Source organism: Crocodylus siamensis, chromosome 4 (assembly GCF_052110815.1).
Source record: "Crocodylus siamensis isolate JL-2025a chromosome 4, ASM5211081v1, whole genome shotgun sequence".
Lineage (NCBI taxonomy): Eukaryota > Metazoa > Chordata > Crocodylia > Crocodylidae > Crocodylus > Crocodylus siamensis.
Genome location: NC_143398.1, coordinates 2896882 through 2919708, shown reverse-complemented (window position 1 = coordinate 2919708; position 22827 = coordinate 2896882). Strand labels below are relative to the sequence as shown.

Here is a 22827-nt window from a genome sequence, read left to right as displayed (position 1 = left end):
GTGTTCCCCACGGATTTTAACCCAGAGGGTCTCAAGTCATCCACCGTGGGTGCCAATGTCAGCTTGCAGGGGCGCGTAGCTTTCCTTGACCTAGAGAGCTATGCCCCCACCCCTTTTGTCCACTCGATCCCTCCTGTACAGGTTATAGCCTGTGAAAGTAAGTAATGAAGTTTGCTACCTGGAACATTTGCACCCTGATAGACAACCCTGACAGTGACCAACCAGAGCCAAGGACAGCGCTCTTGGCCAGGGAACTTGCACAACGTGATCCTGACATTGCTGCACTAAGTGAGACCAGATGCACAGGAGAGGGGCAGCTCACAGAGCATAGGTGTGGCTACATCTTTTTTTTTTGTGGAAAGAAAAAGCCAGTAAAAATAGACATCCATGGCATTGGTTTTGCTATCAAGATGAAGATTATTACTCAGATACTAGAATGTCCAGATTGCATCAACAAGCAGCTCATTACCCTTTGACTTCCACTGACCAACACATAATATGCAGCAGGGATCAGTACCTATGCCCTGACCTTTGATGCAGATGACAAAACAGAAGAACTGTATACTCAACTCAACCAAGTCCTGCCATCTGTCCCCAAAGAAGATAACATGATTCTTCTTGGCAGTTTCAGTGCTTAGAGTGGGCAGGGACTCTGAGCTGTGGAAAGGAACACTTGAAAAAGAAGGAGTGGGGAAAGTGAATTCAAATGGAAGTCTTTCTTTAGCAGATGTTTGCAACATGATCTCAGCACCATAACCGCCTTAACTTGTCAAAGTAGCAAATGGAAGACATCATGGACATACCCACACTCAGAAGCCTGGCACTTGATGGACTACCTGGGATTGTTGCAATGTCCATATCACCAGAGCTATGGCTAGCACAGATGACTGCTAGATGGATCATAGTTTGAAAGGTTCTTCATGTCCATTTATATTGCCCCAAAATGGTATAAACAAAAGAAACAACCAAGAGATTCAATACTGAGCTCTTGCAAGACCTTGGTAAAAGCAACCAACTCAGTGGTTCTCAGGTCCTTAGTGAGAAACTCTCCAACCTCCCTGTTGATCCTGACACCACTAATCACTAGGAAAGTTGTATGGGAGCAAAAATTAGATGTCCTATTATAAACACATGAAAGCTTTAGACCTTTTTGATCAGTAATGTCTTCAGAAAAGCCTTCATATCAATTGGAACTATAGGAGAATGAATATCAGCACTCCAGCTCAAGCAAACACCACCAGCATTAAAGCCAAGTTTATACGGCACCAGCTCCATTGGATCGGACATGTCATAACAGGTACCTAAACACCTGATGGATCTCTGCTCCAATGCGTACTAATTAGCACATGCCAGAGTGTATTTGATTGAGTCTGCTGTGAATCTGCTGGAGCATGCTAACTAGCGTGCTCCAGCAGCCTCCGCATCACGTGCATTCAGTATCCCTACACTTCAAAATGGCGACAGGGGTGCTTAACTAAAGCTCATTCAACGAGCTTTAATTAAAAGTGCCTCTGCCGCCATTTTGAAGTGCAGGATGCTGAATACATGCGACTCTGTGAGCACTTTAATTAGAACGACTCTCAGAGCCACTCTAATTAAGTTGCCTCCCTCTCCACCTATAGCATATATATGGATGCCCAAAGATTCCCAATAACCAGCTCCCAAAACAGGTCCTATACTCCCAACTCACCAGTGGTCACCAGAAGAGATTCAAGGACCTCCTGAAGGCCAATCTAAAGAAATGCAATATTAATATCAGTATCTGGGATACTCAAGCACTGAAGGGTGGGAGTTCCTCAAGGGACTGATCCTACAGGCAAAGAGGGACACCATCCCAGTACATGCAAAGGGAGGCAAAAGAGCCAAAAAACCTTCTTGGCTGAGCAGGGAAATCCAGGAGAGCCTTCAGAGGAAAAAAGAGGCCTCCAGGCTGTGGAAACAGGGGGCAGCCACCAAGGAAGAGTACACCTGCTTGGCTTGCACTTATAGTTTCATAGTTTCTAGCGTCGGAAGGGACCTGAGCAGATCATCTAGTCCGACCCCCTGCCATGGCAGGAAAGAGTACTGGGGTCAAACGACCCCAGCAAGATGTTCATCTAACCTCCTCTTAAACACCCCCAGGGTGGGAGCCTGCACCACTTCTCTTGGAAGTTGGTTCCAGACCCTAGCCGCCCTGACTGTGAAGTCGCGCCTCCTGATACCTAGCCTAAACCTACCCTCTGCCAGCTTGTGACCATTATTCCTGGTCACTCCTGGCAGTGCTCGGGGGGAACAGAGACTCCCCCAATGCCTGCTGATCCCCCCTAACTAGTTTATAACAGGCCACAAGATCCCCCCTCAGCCTTATCTTTTGGAGGCTGAACAGGTTCAGGTCCCGTAGCCTCTCCTCGTAGGGCCTGCCCTGTTGTCCCCTGATCATACAAGTGGCCTCCTCTGGACCCTCTCCATGCTGTCCACATCCCTCTTGAAGTGCGGCGCCCAGAACTGGACACAGTACTCCAGCTCCGGCCTGACCAGCACCGCATAGAGGGGGAGGATCACCTCCCTGGACCTGCTCGAGATGCATCTGTGGATGCATGACAAGGTGCAGCTGGCCTTCCTAACTGCCTCCCCACACTGCCGGCCCATGTTCATCTTGGAGTCAATGATGACCCCCAGATCCTTTTCCGCCTCCGTGCTGACAAGAGGGGGGTTCCCCAGCCTGTAGGTATGGTTCCGGTTGTTCCTCCCAAAGTGCATCACCTTGCACTTGTCTGTGTTGAAACCCATCCTATTCACGTCCGCCCACCCTTGTAGCCTGTCTAGGTCTGATTGTAGCCTGTTGCATCCTTCCAGTGTGCCCACGTCCCCCCACATCTTAGTGTCATCAGCAAATTTGAACAGGTGCTTTTTACCCCCTCGTCCAAATCACTGATGAAGATGTTGAACAGCGCGGGCCCGCAGGGAAGCAGTGAGAAAGGCCAAAGCAGATACAGAACTCAAGCTGGCAACAAAGATTAAGGAAAACAAAAAGTCCTTCTGAAGTACATAGGGAGCAGGAAGAAGGCGCAGGGTAACATAGGGCTGCTACAGGATGGACTAGGGCAACTCGTCACTGATAGGATGGAAAAAGCGGAGCTCTTAAATAATTTCTTTGCTTCTCTTTTCCTGGAGGGTTGCCAAAATATGGAACGGGCTTCCAAGGGAGGTGGTGCTTTCCCCTACCTTGGAGGTGTTCAAGAGGAGATCAGACAGGCATCGGGCTGGGGTTACTTAACCCCAGCACTCTTTCCTGCCTGGAGCAGGGGGTCGGACCCAATGATCTACCAGGTCCCTTCGGACCCTAGAAATATATGAAATTTGTGAATCATCCCCAAAAGAGCCATGAGGTACGACAGGGCATTGATATTTTCAAGCAAACTCACTTCACTATGGAAGCACATGGATTTCCCCATTTCTTGGAAGACTGTCCTCCTTGTATCGAGGGACTCCTGATGACAACCACCACTTAAGAAATGGCCTGCTGGTAAGTGCTGGTGGCACTTTGCTCCCTCCTGGTCTATGCCTATAGCACACAGCTAATCATCCTTTCAGAGGAAAATGCTTGAGTCTAACTCTAGTCCCTGGGTGCACTACAGGACGCGGGTGAAACTTAATGGCCTGTACCTTACAGAGATCAGGGGACCTAATGAACACTTGTGGGCGTCACTAGGCAGGTCTGGGGATTCACTGGAGCTGGGAACTGAAGAGCCTGCTCTGAGCTGCAGTGAGCTGTCGAATGGGACATCGAAATTCTCTCGCCAAACACTGGGAGGGGTCCCCAAGGAAGTGCCACGAGGTCCGAAGTCTTACTTTTTCTCCATCTCTCTCACACCTCCGTCTTTTTTTCTAAATCACAACGTTTGGTGGATTTCTAACTTTCCGGTGATGGTAACTATGTTCTTCTTCATTTTGTAGGCCAAGTGCTTTAAGAGCATTGGACGGAAAGGAGTCCCCTGTGACATCAAGTTTAGGTGCCTGTTATCTTAAGTAACCTGGTCATGTCACCTGCTCATAAACTGATTAAATTTCACCCTGAACCTGAGATATGACAGTGGTGTGGGTGCCAAGGTGCATGGTTGACAACTGAGAGGTTGCAAGTTCAAGGTCACAGCAGCAGAAACGTTCAGTGTGTGGCCCTGCCAAATTCCCACAAATCTGTGAATTCTGCTAAATACCCTGTCACTAGGACATGAAAAAGGAAGGCAGACCTGTATTGCTCTCCCTTGCCTTCTTATGTAAAGGCACTACTGACCATACGCTATCACTCTGGATGCATCACATTTGTTAAAAATATGCTGCCTTGTTTCCTAGTTCGCTTTCTATTTATTTCTCTGAAGACCCTTTTTTTGTTGGCTTTTAATATCCTTGCAAGCTTTTAATTGATGGTGGCTTTAGGCAATTCTCACTTAATCTTTATACTTCTTGAACGCTAAGCTTACTTTACTGAATAGTTCTTTTTTTCTTTCCTGGTACACTCACTGCTTAGTCCTAATATCCTTCTTGAGGTGGTGGCTTTTTCCTTTTGCCTGGGATAAACATTTCTGATACGTCTAGCACCTGTGATTTGAAGAAATTCTCAGTCTCCTCCAAATTTGGCTGCCTGAGTTTTTTTTTTTCAGTCTAATTGACTTTACTAACTAGCTCCCAGGGTTCATCACTTTGCTTCTTTGAAATCAAGAATCTTACAGCCCAACTTACGTTTTTTCTTCCACTTAATATAAATTGAATCAACTTGTAATCAGATAGGCCAAGATATTTTTTTTATGAGTAGCTCTTCAATTAGATCTTTATTATTTACCAAGCCCAGTGTGAAAGCTCCTGAAAGAGCATCACCTCTTTTTGGTTCAAGAACTAGTAGATGAAGAAATCTCTCAGCTATCACACCCAGGAATATCGGGACCGACCATTATTAGTAACTTTTGTTCTACAGTTTATTTGTGGGAGACTAAATCTTTCATATCAACACAATTCCCAGCAGCATCTCTCTCTAACAACAGCACAGAAAGTTTTATTTAAGTCCAAATCTGGCTCTTGGTGTCTACAGCAGACGCCTGGCACTGTCCCAGTACATCTTTTGTTACCATCCTTTGTCAAAATGATTTCAACCCAAATAGATTTTGCTTCACCCCCACAATCTCTTCTTATACCTCATATTCTGAACATACAATGCTATCCCCACCGGGATGTGTACGTGTCTCTTTCCTGAACGGCATATAAGCTTCTCTATCTCCATTCCTGTCTTGACTGGAATGAGACAAGAGGTGAAGACAACTAGGTGTGTTTAATTCAGTTTAGATTAAGAGGGGCGTGACTGGTTTTAGCTATTTGGAAGGCTGCCCACTACAAAGGGCAGGGCACAGGACAATTGGTTTAAACTGCAGCAAAGCAGATTTAGATCTAATCTCAGGAAAAACTAAAAAAAAAAAGTTCTTTCTGCCAGAACAGGAAGACAACTGAACAACTTGCCTAAGGAAACTGCAGAACTTCATTCACAGTTTTCAAGAAGAGACCGACAAACATTTGACAGAAACGGACCAGGAGGGACACATTCTGCCCTTACAGCCCTTGAAGTGCCTTCCAGCCTTGCGAGCCGGTTGTTCCCGGACTGTCATTATCCCTAGAGCGCCCCGTTTCCAGTCCCTTGCCTGGAGTCTACACTTCTCTGTGCTGCGGGCCAGGTGCCTCGCGTTAGTGTGCCAATGTCTCAGTTGTTTCTTACCCTCCGCCCCATTTTGTACCGAGTCCTCATCGACAGGACAGGACACCCATAATGTCCTAGCAGTGTGAGCACTCTCCCTGCGAGGCCTCGGCGCTGCAGCCAGGTGTCTGGTCCAGCGATGCTCAACCAGTTGAGCCCCCGCCTGCTGACTGGTTCGTGATGCGCTGCAGGAGCTCCCGCAGCCCCAGACCCCTGCCGCGCAACAACCAGCCTCGGCCCACAAGCAGCTCGTGTCCGTGCAACTTCCCTGATGCCTGATCTTGCTGCTCGCGAACTGCAGAACCCCGGTCGGACCTCGGCTTCCTTCCTTACGTCCACTCCCGGTCACCCCTTTGGCTCAGCATGCGACCCCTGGTCTGACCTTGGCTTGCCTCCCAACTGTGGATGCTGGTAACAACCCCTGGCTCCACCCGCTAAGCCTAACACCTCCGTGGACTCTGACACCCCCCGAAGTGGGAAACCTGGGTTTTACATTCTTTTAAATTATGAGTGGATTGAAATCCACATCTCCCTCCTCCCAGGGAAGTGTCCAGACCACTAGGCTTTACAGCAGGCTGGACAGAGCATTCCTCTTCACCTTCCTCTTGAAACCAGGCCGCTGTAAAGAAAGACAAGCAAGAGTCACAGGGCCAAAGAGGAAGCTTCCCAGAGGCAGCTCCACTGCAGTGCAATGGTGAGGGTCCTGGACAGGGGGCTCCCAGGTCCTTGTCCCAGCTCCCAGGACTGCTTGCATATGTACGTGGGAGACACTGGTCAGAAACAGGAAGAAGCCTTGGAGCAGGGAGCAGAACTCCACCTACATGGGACATTAGGACTTACTTTTCCAGTCTGGATCTAGCTTCAGCCATCCAGGTTGCTGACCCCAGGCCAGAAGGATCACAGCCACAGGCATGATGTGCTGACGGATGAGAAGGCTTTGGTCTCTATGTCAACTTAGGCTTTGGCTAAAATGTGCTCAGATGAAGGGGAAGGTCTCAGAACCAGAAAGCAGTGGGTAGAAGCACCACTGTCCTCCATCGCCATCTCACAGGTCCCCAGATGCTCCATATTTCAAGAGGAGGCTGGACAGATATTTGGCTGGGCTGATATGACCCCGGCACCCATTCCTGCCCAGGGCAGGGGGTCGGACTTGATGATCTGTTTAGGTCCCTTCCGACTTTAAGCACTATGATACTATGATACATCACTCAGGTGTATCTGCCTTTTTCAGAGCATTTATTTCCTTTTGCACCTGTAAAGAATACCCTGTCAAGTGGTCTCCCCTGGTCTCTCAGCTTTTCCCTGGGGTTACTAGGGCACTCTGATGTCACAACAACTGACCAGGAGGGGCTGCTTTGCCTACCCGCACTTGCAAGGACTAAGGATGCTGCAGGCTCCAAAGAACTCTTTGTCCTTCAGCTTTTCCCTTTTGAGATTTCAGGGATCTGCTTCTCCTTGAGGCTGTCTGCATGGAAATCCATTGGACAGAGGAACTGCAGTAAATCAAGCCCCTGTTCAAAGCAGGACCAGTCCAACTACATCATCCCAGACAAGACTTTGTCTAGCTGGGTCTTCAAAACCTCCAAGGATGGAAAGTCCACCACCGCTCTGGGGAGGCTGCTCCAGTGCTTCACCACCCTCCAAGTGAGAAAAGTGTTCTCCATATCTAACCTCAACTTTCGTTGCTGCAACTTTAGACAACTGCTCCTTGTTCTGTCATCCGCCACCACCGAGATCAATCCAGCTCCATCCTCTCTGGACCCACCCTTCAGGTAACTGAAGACTACTATCAAATCTCCCCTCAGTCTTCTCTTCTCCAGACTAAATAAGCCCAGTTCCCTCAGCCTCTCCTCATATGTTATGTGTCCCAGCCCTCAACTTTTCCACTGCCCTCCAGTGGACTCTCTCCAACTTGTCCACATCCCTTCTATAGTAGGGGGCCACAGCTGGACACAGGACTCCAGATGTGGTCCCCCCAGTGCTGAACAGAGGGAAGAATCACTGCCCTGCACCTGCTGGCACCGCTCCTGCCAATGCAGCCTTGGATGGCATTAGCTTTCTTGGCAAAAGGACACAATGTTGGCTCCTGTTCAGTTTATTATCCACTTTCCCCCCCCAGGTTACAGCGGTTCCACAATGCCACAAGCAGGAATGTATTGAAGTCTCAAAGAGAAGCCACTTCCTTTGCTCATTCTGTGAACTGATGCAACGCAACACAAGCAAAGGTTGCACAAGTCCAAGGAAAATAGTCTCCAGTTGCCATTTGGAGATGCAGTTATGGCCAACCACATGCAAAATCATGCCAAAGTCCTTTCTATTGGTAAGGCTTTGGGTTTTTATTGTTTGTTTGTTTTTACATTAGCTATTAAATTCCAGACCTTTCCAGGGGATCCTCTCCTCGAACTGCTCCATAAATCCATGGTGTGCCCACATCCTGTGGACTACATGCAGGTCTGGCCCCCTACCTCAGAACAGCTGTACCAGTACCAGACAAGGCACAGAGACCAGCAACGATGATGATCAGCAGCCCAGACCTTACCAGAAGAGTCTGAAAAGATTGGGACTCTTCAGCTTGGAAAAGAAAGGACTGAGAGGCAGATACAACAGAGGTGAGGTATGCAAAGTCAGGAATGGTGTAGGACTGTTGTTCACTTCCGTTATACTACAAGGACCACGGGGCACTCAAGGACAGCATCAGGGACCAGGTTCACAACAAACAAAAGGCTGTTAGGGGCACGGCATCACAGGCAGCACCTGACAGTGCATGCACAGATAGTCCATAGCGAGGGAACCTGATGTGAGCCGAAATGCCCACCTCAAACAGCTCTAAGTCAGACAACAGCACTGATGGAGACCGCCCTGACAACACTGGAGACTCCCCCAAGTTCTACAGTAGTCATTAAAATAAGTCAGGGGTGTGACCTACTGCTGGTGACGGGGAGGGTCTAACAGGGGCTGAATTACTCTGCACTACACCACATACTTTCAGATGCAGCCCAAGTAGAAAAGACAAATGCAAAGTTAGTTCCTGGAACACCATACTAAACAACCTCATCGGCTCCGACCAGGGTGCCAACCCAAAAATGTTACGAGCTGCTGTGCTTGCACTATGTTGTGCAGTAGCTGAATACGCTGGCCCGTTTGGGAAAGTTCAGCACATGCAAAGATTTCTGTTCAGCGCAATGTAGACGTTGCAGGCTATCACCTGATGCCTTAAACCAGTGGTATCCAACCGTCTCGCTTGGGGGCAGAGGGACGCTGCCAGGTCCGTCTGTGGGCCTGATATGGCCTGTGGGGTCAATCTGGGGTGCAGGCCGGGAGCAGAAGGGGCCTGGTCTGGCTGTGGGGGGTGGAGAGAAGCAGCCTGGCTCTGATCTGGATCAGTTTTTTTTTAATTTAATCGTATTTTTGATTTTTGGTTAAGATGCTTTAAAAATAAATGTATATAAAGATAATTTAAGATGTATATAATTTAAGATAAGTTAAAGCTCAAAGATATAATCATGGACTAGAGATTTTAATTTCTAATTGTATACTATTTGAGACAAATTATTCATGTATCCTTTTTATAAGTTTTATAAATAGGTCTCAACAGGCTATATTAGGGCCCCCATCGTATGGGGTTCCCAGAAGTTCCTCTATAGATTAGTAAAGATTAAAGAAAACCACTTTACCCAGTGGGACTCAGTGCTCAGTCTAGAAGATCCCATGAAGCATCTCTGTGATGCTTAGTTTCTCAGACAAGGTTCTTTGGGTAGATGTGATATCTTTTACTAGACCAACTAAATTGTTGGTAAAATTGTTCTTTGCAAGCTTTTGGGCACAAACACTCTTCTTAAGGCATCGGGAGAGTTTGTTGTCTCCAGAGATAACATCCTTGTTCACAGCAGTATATGGAGATGAGAGATAACAGACCTGATGATTACCCACCCATCAGCCTTCTTGACTCTCTGCAAGTTTGTGTACACACAATCAAACACTTACCTTTCCCTAAAAGTGCAAAACTTCAAGAAGTTAAATGAATAAAGGATATCAAACAGCAAGAATGCACTTTTTGTAGAAAACAATGATTAAATTAAACAATGGGGTTATTTGACCCATTGAACAATGGGGTTATGTGAGCCCAGTAGTCTTTCCTGCCCAGAGCAGGGGGGCTGGACCCGATGATCTCACAAGGTCCTTTCCAGCCCTAAACTTCTGTGAACATGTGAAATTGAGGCTTCCTGACCAATGATTTAAACTGCAATTTAAATTGCTATTTAAATCAATATGATTTAAATCAAAACCACCTTGCTGCTTGTGGACTCAAGTTTGAACATGGTGACTGGATGTAAGATGACGACGATGACAAGGACTCTGCATGTGCCCTGGTTTTTCTATGCTCCCTCAAAAGCATCTGCTGCTTGCCATGGTCAGAGACAGGCCACGGAGCTGCATGGACTATTAGTCCGACACGGCTCTTAGATTCACGTGCCCCAGTAGACTGCTACCACGGTCTCTTTCAAACTCTTCCTCAGGACCCACATGCTCAGCAGGGGCCCCAGATTCTGCCGTAGGCCCTGCTCCTTCTTGCCCCAGCCTAACCCCCAGGCCTACCAGGGGCCCTGTGCACCCAGATCCAGTCTGTGGGCCGCGAGTTTTGACATCCCGGCTCCAGAGGCCTCAGGACCAAACTCAAGGCTCCGCATGAAAGGACCATGCAAAGACAATTCAGTGAAGGAGGAGAAAAGGGATGCACTTCACAGATGTACTCAGAGATGAGCCAGCCCTGGATTCAAAGCTACTGTAGGGAGGATAGTGACTGGGGCCCATAACGAGAGGAGGGAGCTGCAGACGCAGTCCCCAAGAAAGCTGGAAACAGGAGCCAGGCAAGCCCTAACTGGACACAGGGGAGGAGCAGTCCAGTGGCTGCAGGGAGGAAGGGGCACAACGGAGCAACGTGCCCACGGCTGCACTCAGTGGTAAACCTGCGGTTTATAGCTCACCATTTAGTAGCGATGTGCTCGCTGTAACACAACCCATACCTGATCCATTATCCTCATTCACAGACACCAGAAACCCCAGAGCTGGGGCAGCCTTTCCGGCAGTCTTGCCTCTGGTGAAGAGACCCATCCAGATGGCTTATTAATACTCGCCGGTTTAATCTCCCTCCCTGGTCAGCTAATCTCCAGGAATGAACAAAAACAACCTTTAAATTATTGCTTGTTCCCAATTCTTTCATTTCCCAGCTGTGCCCTCCAGAGCATTGGGCTCTTGAGTTCACACTGAGTTAATTTCAATCGATGTAATCCTTTCCCTTATCAGAGTTCATCAGCTGAAGTCAGTTCACCCTGCACCTGCCTCTTTCCCCCAAGAACGAGCTCACGTTTCTCCCTGTTCTCTATGCTGCTCTGGTTTTGGACTGGATTGCATTTACTGAGCTCTGCCCCAAGGTCTGGTGAGGCCCCAGGCTCAAGCTGGCCAGCCCTGAGACTTCATCTGGACCCTGTGCTCTCTCCATTCTTGTACCGCAGCTGTTCTTTGCTTTGGTGTCTTCAAGGACCTTTCACATCATTAGACATTAAAGGTCTACTTGCTCCAGTACAATGCCTGTCCCTTCATCAGGGTAGAACTGATCCTTTTTGATCATCACTAGTTTTATCCAAGAAAGACTGAAACATCCCAAGTGCCAGGGCTTCCCAAGCCTCAGGGACTAGTCCCCAGCAGAACAGCTGAATTTAATTCCATTTTCCTAAATACAGCCATGCCTTACCTGAATACCATTTTTCTCTCCTTACATTTAATTAAACTAAGTGGAAAATGAGTACATTTTCCAACCCCACAAAACTGCTCCTTAGCCATAATCTCAGAGGTCTGGAAAAGGGCCAATTCAAGGCGCGTCTACATGTGTATTAATGTGCATTAAATTTAGTACCTCCAATGTAAAGTAACAAATTAATGTACATTGGGCCACCCTAATACGCAGTAGCACATTTCCACAGTTTTAAGTGACAGTACACTATTTTATTGCACATTAGTGTAATGTCATGTTTTTTATGTGATGCTTTAATGCACAGTAAATAGTTTACTGTGCATTAAAGTGCACATGTGGATGCACCCAGAGTGTCCCTCTTTAAACAAAAAAAGCAAGAAAAAAAACAAAAGGCAGGAAAGGAGAGCCTGGAGAAATATAGACTGGTTGACCTAACTTTATACCAAGAAAATTACTGCAGCAAATTATAAAGAAGGCCACTTGTAAGCATCTTGGGAAGGAAAGTCAGATTACAAACAGCCAGCATGGATTTGATAGGAACATATCATGCCAAATATATCTGGTGTCCTCCTTTCACAAAGCTGGGCGACTGAAGGGAATGAAGTGGACACAGAATGCTTGGACCCCAATAAGGCTTTTGACACAGTCTCACAAGACCATCTTATGACCAAACTGGAGAAATGTGGGCTAGACAAAACTACTACAGGAAACTGGCTCAATAGCCGCAAGCAAGGAGTAATTATAAATGGATCCACGTCAGAATGGCAGGAGGTTTCGAGTGGAGTCCCGCAGTGATCTGTCCTGGGTCCAGTGATGTTCGCTGTGTTTATTAATGATTTGCAGAAAGAGATTCTTGAGCAAGTTTCCAGATGATGTGAAACTGGGAAGGATAGGAAACCTGATGGAGGACAGGAGTGCGATTCAGAAGGATCTCAACAGGCTGGAAAGCTGGGCTGAAGCTAACAGGATGCAGTTCAATACTGCCAAACCTCAGGAAAAATAATCAAACGCATAAATACAGAATGGCTGATTACTGGCTTATGGCAGGACTGTTAAGAAAGATCTTTGGATCTTGGTAGATCACAGAATTAACATGAGTCTTTAATATGAAGCAGATGCCAAAAAGATGAATGTGAATTTGGGCTGTATCAACATACTTCCTAGGTGTAAGACAGGGCAGGTGATAGTGGCACTACTCAGGGCTGGATGGGCCTCATCTAGGGTACAGAATGCAGTTCTGAGCACCACAATTTTTAAAGGACATGGAGAAATAAGAGACGGTCTGACAGCAAGCGAGATAAATGATAATGGGCTTGGAAGAGAAAGCCATATGAGGAGAGGTCAAGAGAAACAAACATGTTTATTTTGCAGAAAAGGCAATTAAGGAGGGAACATGGCAGCAGTCTTCAGATATCTGAAGGCTGCCAAAAGAAGAGGGAGAACACCTTTTTCTGCTGTTGCAAAGAGCAGGATATGTAGAAGTGGCTGGGAATTGCAGCAAAGCAGGTTTAGGCTGGATACCAGGAAAATCGTCTTTCTCAGAGCCGTGAGACAGTGGAAGAGATACCTAGGGAAGCTGGGGAATCTTCTTCACTGGAGGTTTTCAAGGTGAGGTTGGATAACCATTGGTCAGGGATGATTTAGCAGGGGCAATGCCTGGAGTGTGCTGTGACGTGCAGCAACTGGAGATCCCCCCGCGTACATCTGAACTTGGAGAGGACCATGCTGAGCCCCAGGAGAATGAAGCAGCGCTCCATAAACTGGCTTGGTTAAAATGAGGATGAAAGAGCTGGGACAAGGTTATGGAGAGAATGGGATGGCAGACAGGGGAGTTCTGGCTCTCCCGTTAGGGTACGCGAGGCATGGAGCTGCTTGGCAGGTCCGAGTCTGCAGCGCAGAGTAGATGGTGTTTGGTATTTGCCAGGCTTGTGGGCTTTGCTGGTTGCCACTTGCCACACGAGGCCTGAAAGGAGTTTTCCCTCCTCCTGCTGCTACAAGGACCATTTTACTTTTCCATTTGCCTTCCTTGGGATCATTGGGTATTGGCTGCAGATGTACTCTCCCTCCTACTTGACTTCAGAGTAGCCTAGCTAACTACATCTCCCAGCCTTTTCTTGACTGCAGACAGGCCTGGGGATTTTGACTCGGGTGTGCTGATGCTCCTGCTGGGACTTTAAAACAAAACACCAACATCAGGGATGCTTATTTTTACCCCATGGTCAGACTGGCATGGATGGGGAGCAGGGTTCTTGCCTTCCTCTGTACCAAAGAGCACAGTCCTCAGCCTTGGATCTGTATTTTAATAAACTGCTTCCTATCCTTTGAGTAGTAGGGCACTGGCAGCACCCGCACCCCCCTGCTTTACCTGTGGTGGTAGGTTGTTCTTCATGTTTTCAAGCACTGTCTCATGATGCCCCCTTTATAAATCCATGGCATATTCACACCTTGAATACTGCTCCCAGGTCTGGTCCCTACACCTCAAAAAGGATGTAAAAAAACTAGAGAAGGTCAACAAGGATGGCCAGTGATATGGAGGAGCTTTCATATGAGGAGACACTAAAAAAAGCTAGGCCTATTCAGTTTAGAAAAAGGTACAGATGCCAGGGTGGGGAGGCATGATAAGGATTTATTAAATACTAACTGGTGAAGAGACAGTAAATAGGGATTTATTATTTATTATCTCTCACTAGACAAGAACTAGGGATTGTAACGTGAAACTAGTAAGGAACAGGTTGCAAACTAACAAAAGGAAGTTCTTTTTCACATAACATGGACTTAAACCATGGGACTCGTGGCCAGCAGATGTGGTGGAAGCTGACACTTCAGCCAGATTCACCAAGGACTGGACACAAGGGGCATCAGTAGCAATTGAGCACAGGACTTAGGGAGACAGCCTCTGAATGAAAACTCCCTACATCTTAAATGCTGGAGGCTGCAAGTAGGAAAGGAACAGTGGAAAAACCCCTTATCCCAGCCTGCCCACTCCCCTTTCTTCATCCCCTCTGCCACGTGACACAGGAGAGTGGGCAGGATGGCCCCACAGTCTGACCCAGTAAATGGCTGTTCTGATGCTCTGACGTGTATGGAAGTTGTGGATGAGGGCTGCTTATTCATTTTTAAGAACAGGTTAGATAAACACTATTATAGGATGGCTTAGGTAGGGGTGATCCTGCCTTGAAGAGGGGGACCAGATGATGTTCCGAGGTCCCTTTAAGCCCTCTCGTTGCATGATGCGATAATTTTGGCCGTTCCCTACTGCACACAGTGGGACAGACATTCAGAACAGGAAAGTATTTCTAAGACTTTCCCAGCTGTTTTGGCGGCTTGTGTGTAATTTTCTCAAGCACTTCTAAGCCTTTCCTTAAACAATGTCATTATGTTGATCTTCCCCTTTTCTGATCTCCGGTGAAGTGCGAGACAGCACAGTAAGTGCTCTTCTTCACATCATGTCAGTCCAGTACCCTGGATCTTAGCTCACCAGATCTGCACTCCAGGAGCTCCTTCGCCAAGTGTCTCCTTCACCTCTTCAAGACAGGAATGTCAGTGCTCAATATTTGTGCTCTTTATCATTTCCAAAGTAAATAAAGGCAACCCTTATTCCGTTGCCTCCAAACACAGAGCCACCTTCACACTTCCCTGAACCCTAATCCCCGTCCCACGACTCTGTACAAATAGCTCCTGACCCCAATATCTCTATCAGTCCCCTGGATGACTCAATTCACCTGTTTTGTTAGCAATTGCAGCTTGATGTCCCTTAATCAGAGTGGACAGATGCCCCAGTAGAGAGTCAAATCTGTATGTTTGCCTTTTTGTTTCAAAGCAACCTAGAAGCTCCTGTTTTTTCCTGAACTAGCTCCTCATTAGCTCCTATCCAAGAAGTCTTCATTTTCCCTGATAGCATACAGTGTGGATCCTTTAGTCCAACCCCTTCATTTTTTCCTCCAAGACGGAGACCAGCTTACACTGGGTGCAGATGACATTGCCTCGACCTTCCAGGAGGAAAACAAACATGACGCATCCAGTGCAAATACCAGCTGCTGATCCAGTCTCCATTCATACCTCCCAGGCTCCCTGGAGGGCACCTATGCTGGAGGTGCACAGGCATGTATGTACACACACAACTGCACAACTGCAAGCAAAAACTGTGTCAAGCAGTCTCTCCCAAGCAGGCATTAGTTAAATGTGCAGACACCACAAATCACACGTGCACAATCTCAGGTTTTCAAATCACCAGCTCACAGCAAAGCCTCCTCAAGGCAGTCTCACTACCGAGCTGCTTCTTTCCTCCCCTCTCTATGATTTCCCAAGCAAATTCCCTGTCATCTTCTCCTCTGTTTGCTGCCCATGCCCCCATGCTTGATCTGTGGCCAGTTCTTGGTGTTTGGGGGCATTATGTCTGGTAGTTGTGTCAGGGGCTTGTTTATACAATTTTAAGAACAAGTTAGACAAACACATGTATAGGATGCTTTACACAGGGATGACCCTGCCTCAAGCAGGGGGTTGGACAAGGTGGGACCTCCTGAGGGCCCTGCCAGCCCCACTTTTCTATGATTCTAGCCCGTTCCAGGGGTTAACCACACTCATTGCCAGAAACTTCTTCCTAATATTCAACCAAACCTCCCATAACCTCTGATGAACAAGGCCTATGAAAGCTCATGTCTCTCTGAATCACTGAATCACATGTCTCTGAATCACTCAAGGGAGCATCTACATGTGTGCTTTAATGCACATTAGCCTATTTTAATGTGCATTAAAGTCCCATGTAAAAAAACATGCTTTTTACTTAATACTCATAAAAATAGGCTAATGCTCATTAAGCATCACTTCAAAAGCATTTGCTTTAGTTAAAGCACATTAAGCCATACTAATGTGCATTTTCCTAGTACCTCACAATGGAGGTACTAGATTTAATGTGAATTAACTAAAGCACATTAATGCACATGTAGACGTGCCCTAAGATGCCACCCTGCTCTACCTTCTTCATTTATGATTGCTGCTTCTTGTCTTGTTTTCTGAAGACAAAGGGAACAATTGATCACCATCCTCTTTATAATCATCCCCTATGAAGCCTTATCAAATCTCCTTTCAGTTTCTTCTTCTTTAGTTTAAATAGCCCTAGTTCCTCCCATCGTTTCTCATGTCATATTTCCTTGACCTCTATTCATTTTTTCTGCTCTCCTCTGTACTCTTTTCAATTTGTTCTCATCTTGAAGTGCGGTGCCCAAAACTAGATGCAGTACTCTGTACGAGGCCTCACCAGTGCTGAGCAGGGTAAAGGAATCACTTCTCAGGGCTGGCATAGGACGCTCCTGTTAATGCATCTACTTTACTTCATCCAAACTAATCAATTTTATTCCTGTGTAGAATCCTGCTAAACACTTGACCTAAATGATATCTTGCATGCTTGAGAGCCACAGGCTTTATGTAAAAGAGCATCCTTACTTTTAAATGGGCTACATTTCAAGGTCTTTGAACACTGTATTATGGGAAAGAGCACAAGGGAGTACCTAATTTACTTTCCCTACTCTACACACTAATACATGTACCATCAGAGCAGTCCCATCTTATTCATCTCCTTCCCAATACACAAAATCCCAATTCCTTCCAGCTTCCTCATACAGAAATCCTTCCGTGCCTCTAGTTTCATCAATGGTCTCCTTACCCTGCTGTTCGCTCATTGGTTGGAGCGACCAGAGCCGAATACAGTCTAGTCATATCTTCCACCTATATGATAGTTGCATACTAGCAATATCTTTTGCTCCATTCTTCATTGAACTGAATCTTTTGTTTGCTTTTTGCCTGTGCAACAAGTAAATGTTTGTATTGAGCTGTCCACAACAACAACAGGGTTTTATTCCTCCATGTTTTTAGTGGGTTTGGAGCTCAGCAACACATAAGTTGTACAAACTCTTTGTTCTGACATGCATTACCTTGCATTTGTCAAAATTAATTTATTCTGCTATCATGTTGTCTGCTCCCATAGTATGACTCCTCCTCACCATCCATTCCAGCCTGGACTAATATTTAATGGGGTCATCTCCAGACTGTCACCCCTCTCCTTTTTAAGATCAAAAACAAACGCTGGCTCTACTACAGAACTTTAGGGTATCTGGCTCACATTTTGCCATGATGAAAATTTGAATCAGAGGAGTAGGGCTGGCATGAAGCTCCAGACATCACATCTAGTCCAACCCTTCACCTGAGGCAGGATCAGCCCTGTCCAAGTCCTCCTATACATATCCATAATCTAGCCTCTTAGCAAAACTACACAGTCAACCCTGACACAACACAACACAACACAACACAACACATCATACCCAAACTGCCACAGGTAAAGCAGGGGGACCATGGCAGTCAAAGTCCTGCTTCTATAAAGGCTAAGAGAGATACACGCTAGAGAGATCCCAGGCAGAAGATATACCCTGACTACAGAAGAAAGCAACCTTTCCCCTCCCCAGTCTGTACCAATCTGACCAGGGGGTAAAACTCCTTCCTGATCTCAAATATGGTGACTGGTCTGACTCCAAGCAGAGGAGCAAGACCCTCTAGCCCGGACCTGGGGGTTTAAGTCCCAGCTGAAGCATTGGCACAGCCCAGTCACAATCCCCAGCCTACGCTGCAGCCAGCACCCAGCACCTCTGGGGAAGGCTTCAAAACCCCCCTGACACATGAAGCAGCAGGAGGAATGGGGGGGAAATACCCCCCCACCTCCATGTGGCAACCGGCAAAGCCCTGAAGCCTGGGAAATCCCCATGGCAGAACTTAGGCTTTGCTATGCCTAGCTCATACCCAACCAGAGGCTGCCCAGCCTCTTCTTGTACACCTCCAGTGATGGAGTCCACACCTTCCCTAGGCATCTATTTCACTGCCTTGCTGTTCTGAGAGTGAAGACATTTTTACAGATATCTGATCTAAACATACTTTGCTGCAACTTCAATCCTTTCCTCTCTGCAAAGGAAGGGTGCTTTCCCTCCTCTTTATGGCAGTCTTTCAAGTATTTGAAGACTGCTATCATGTGCCCTCTTAAATGTCTTTTCTGCAAGGTGAACGTGCTCAGCTCCTTCAGCCCCTCCTAGCGTGACTTGCCTTCCAAGCCCATCATCACCTTTGTTGCTGCCTCTGGACTCTCTCTCATTTTTCCACGTCCTTTTGAAAATGTGGAGCCCAGAACTGCACACAGCATCTAGATAAGGCCTGACCAGTGCTGAGTAGAGGCACCATCACCTCCCACATCTTGCACCTCATGCTTTTGATGCATCCCAAAACCGCATTTGTCTTTTGTGTAGCTGCATCACACTGAAGGCGTCTATTAAGTCTGTGATACCAAGACTCCCAGATCCTTCTCCACAGACCTGCCATCCAGCCAGGGGTCCCCACTGGTATATTTGTGTTTTTGATGATTCTTCTCGAGACATAGCACTTTACATTTGTCAGCACTGAACTTTGTCCCGCTAGCTCCAGCCCAGCTTTCTAGTCTGTCAAGATCCTTCTGAATTGGGCTTCCATCCTGCAACATGTTCACAATTAGTCCCAGTTTTGCATTATCTGAAAACTTGTTCAAACACTTTCTCTTTAAACAGTTTCTGATCCATGGTAGAACTGTTTTTCCCCTATAACCACTCAGTTTATTTGAGAGCTTCTCCAAGAAACCTTCCTGCAGGCCTTTGAAAATGTAGGTAAAATACAACCAACAAAGGTGCTCAGACCCTATAGTTGTGGGCTTGTTATATGATGCTCAGTAAAACAGAATATATCCACTATTTTGGTGGCATGCTCAAAGGATTCTGGGCAATTGGCAAAGTTCAATTTTCTTATAATGCAGTGGTTCTCATCATTTTTAGACCCATGGCACGTCTTGTTAGACTCAAGGCATCCCCTGAAAAACACCAGCTTTTAGCTTTCACTTATTTTTTGATTATGAAAAAATAGAAGGATTTTCCTGTCACAAAGAACTCAGAAAGACCACAGGAGGTTGGGATGTTTTGAACACTGGTTTTCTACTGGAAATCTTTGGATTTATCTTGTGAATCAAGTTTGCACACCTCACAGTGCTAGCATTGTATGGAACCCCATAGCACCCTTAAAAGGATCTCAGGGCACCCTAAGGCCCTGAAACACCTGGTTGAGCATCGCTGCTATGAAGAGTTGTGATGGTTTCCTCATCATCAGATCATATTCAGTAATGCCCATCCTGTTACCTGTGCTGAGCAGACATTATACAAGCACAGGGCGCCCGAGAATAAGCAGAGATCCTGTCCTGAGCTAATGCTAAAAGGGCTCCTGTGTGCCTATCCATGTTGGATATGCCGAAGGCCAGGCTTGGAAAAGAAGACTTTGCTCTGCACCAGCTTCAATGCCATTCTCCAGAACACCAGAATTTAGCACAGCACAACACCACGAGCAACTCTATAAACCTGGCAGAGTGATTTAGCTTCATTTCAAGCACGGCATGTCTAACACACCACCTTTGTTACCTAACACATAGGCGCAGAACCTTCTTTTGCATTTGCCAACAAAGAGCTACAACAGCATCCCTATCTAGTATGAGATCTCCAGCTCTTAGGACCCCTAACACAGTCACCAGACGTAGATCATTGGCAAAAAAAGAAAATTGCCTTTATGATCCCTACTGCTTCTAACCCTACTGCTATGAATGATACCACTACCATATTTCAGACACAGTACATATTGTCCTCACAAGCCTCAGCTGTCTACACAAAGAACTCCAGTCCTGGGGTACAGAATAAACAGTGGATCCCTTTCCATGTTCGATTGCCATTCACATTGCTCAGTCATTAGGTGAAGGAGGTCTTAATTCCATGGGGTTGACATACACTCCAGTTCTGTCATCTCTCACGAAGGAGACAATCCAGCACTTACCTGTGAGAGGTGAAGTTGTCATAAGAACCCACAGTATAATGTCGGAAGAGACGCTTTGTCCTGTCTTCTCTTGTTTCTGTAAGAAAAAGAGCAGAGATCTCATGGGGCTGAAAGTTAACAGCCATCTTCCTGAAAGTATGCAAATGTGTAAGCACACGCACACATGCACACACACCCTGATCCCTCCGAGCAGCTCTCTCTACTGACACCCACACAGGCACACGTCTCCTTCTATGCCAGCATGAATCCCTGTGCAGTTCTCCATACGTATTTATGAGCTGAGTCACACATGCGCCTCTGTCTCGGTCAACGTTATGTACAGATAAACTCACATGAACACATACACTGACTTGTAACTTCTCAAAATATATCTGTACACAGATCCACATGCAAACGTATACAGGAAAAGTTTTCTATGAAAAAGGAACTTTGTTGGAATGTAAACCCACGGTCTAAGAGCACCAAAGGCAGGCAGCTGGTACATGCTCACAAACAACGCTGTTACCCTAGCTGGCTTCCTGCCCTTGGGGCAGGGGGCTGGACTTGATGATCTTCAAGGTCGCCTTCCAGCCCTGATGCTTATGAAATCTATGTAACGCCAATCCAGCTCCCACACAAGCCAATATGGGGTTGAACCAGGTCCTAGGTCTGGTGTCTCAGGTTAGACTCAACCACGAGGTTTGGAAATGGTCACAGGGTAAAGGTAACTAAGTAAGGAACAAGCCTGTACATGCCAAGTTCTGTAGAACAAGGCAGAGCTGGTAAAGAAGGGTGCTTGAACATGTGATGATATTACCACGTTCATGAGAGGAAAATTTCCCTTTGTGTGGCTTAATGGCATTTCACTGTACACATACAAGAGTTTTGGGTATTTTAAATGAGTTTGCATCATCACAAACTAAACCGCATCCTGATGCAGTTTAGTTTGCAATGTTGTACCTTAGAACGTCGCAGTCATTAATCTCTCAGCTCGCCCCCCGGCTGCAGGGGAGGTGGGCAGGCTCTGCTGAAGAAAGGACAGGGCCCCTCAGCACTTCTGCCTTCAGCAGGCAGACAAATAAAACTCACCATTTCAATTTAGTGGGCACAGAATGCAACCCTGGCGGACTCAACCCCCATCACGTGTACAAGCACTCAAATATACCTGCTTACTTTGGCCACAGAGAGTTCTGATTCCCAAGACCAGTGTTAAACACGAGGAATGCAAAAATCTCTCATTCTGTGAGAGACAGAGACCAGCATGAAGGGAGGGTGCTGGAAGGACATTAATGAGCCCATTTCAGTCCTCCAAGCCACTTTACAAGACTGAATCTTCCACTTGCTGAAGTTACTGATGCTAAAATGGATCAAGCACTGGTGGGAAAAGCCTCTTTAATCTCTCTGTCTGGCAGGACCCAGCCCAGCTGTCCGATTCCTCTCAGAGAGAGCGACCTCACATATGGGTTTGGTAAGAGAGAGCGGCAGCACATATGGGTTTTGGTCTTTCTAGGATTGCCCCTCTCTGACATGCTTTCTGTACCCTCATTAACTGCTGGGATTAGGGAAGCAACCATGTGTTATCCAGGTTCCTATACTGCACCCTATAGTTTCCAAATACTGCCCTGAGTGTAAGCTGGGTCCTTAAGGAGTCAAAATCCAGTTGGAGTCCTAACCCACCAATTTGGGACCCTGGGGAAACACAGTCATTTCCACGAGACTTCCCTGAAGTTCCCAAACTGGAGCCCACAGAGCACTTTCTGGTGCTCAGGCCAAGTTTTCAAGATAGTCAACCTTTCATTTAGGGTCGCAGAAGGGTGCAGTCTCCTTGGCTCTTTTTGGAAAGTCTGTGGCACAAGGAGGGATAGATTCTGCAGGCATCCAGACTCTCTTTTATAAGAAAAAGCAGCCAAAAGTAGCTGGAATTAGGATGTAAAATGCCCACCCAGTTCCATGGCTATCAGCTGTAGCCATGTTGATCTAAGGACATAGGCAGACAAGGTTCTTCGGGTAAATCCAATATCTTTTATAAGATCCACCTAGTTCCACTGCCTTTTAGTAGAAGCAGCAGCAGCTGTTGCCCTCAGGGAACTGAGTTACCAGTGGGAGATGCAGGAGAGAAGCAAACACAGCATGCACCAGGGCAGGTGCAGAGTCGCAGGGCAGCTCAATATGCAGAGGCAGAGAATGAAAGCAATGCAAGCGCCAAAGTGGATTAAAGGGGAAGAAAAGTACTCCTGACAATGCTGGTGTCATTCTCCCAGTCTACGGGGCACTCTCAGCTGGTTCCTGAACCCGGTCCTGGCCACAGCCTCAGAGAAAGCTAAGTAGAAACAGAGGAAGTACAGAGATGAGCAATGAAAAGGCCTGGCAGCCTGGAGAGATTTTCCTACTTGGAGAAACAAAAAAGATGCTTGGTATAGGTAAGATAGGGCATAACAAGGATTCAAAATAATGTTTGAGGCAGCACAAGCCCGACATGCCTTCACCCTCTCCTGTA

General features: G+C 46.8%; 1 protein-coding gene across 1 annotated transcript in view; it reads right to left on the bottom strand.

The window, feature by feature from the left end:
- SHANK3 (SH3 and multiple ankyrin repeat domains 3) overlaps positions 1-22827 on the bottom strand; it is a 589500-nt gene that overhangs the window by 152057 nt on the left and 414616 nt on the right. The window contains exon 15 of the mRNA XM_090041443.1: positions 20352-20427. Within this exon, the coding sequence (XP_089897569.1) occupies positions 20352-20427 (76 nt within the window). The remainder of the gene's footprint in view (positions 1-20351; positions 20428-22827) is intronic.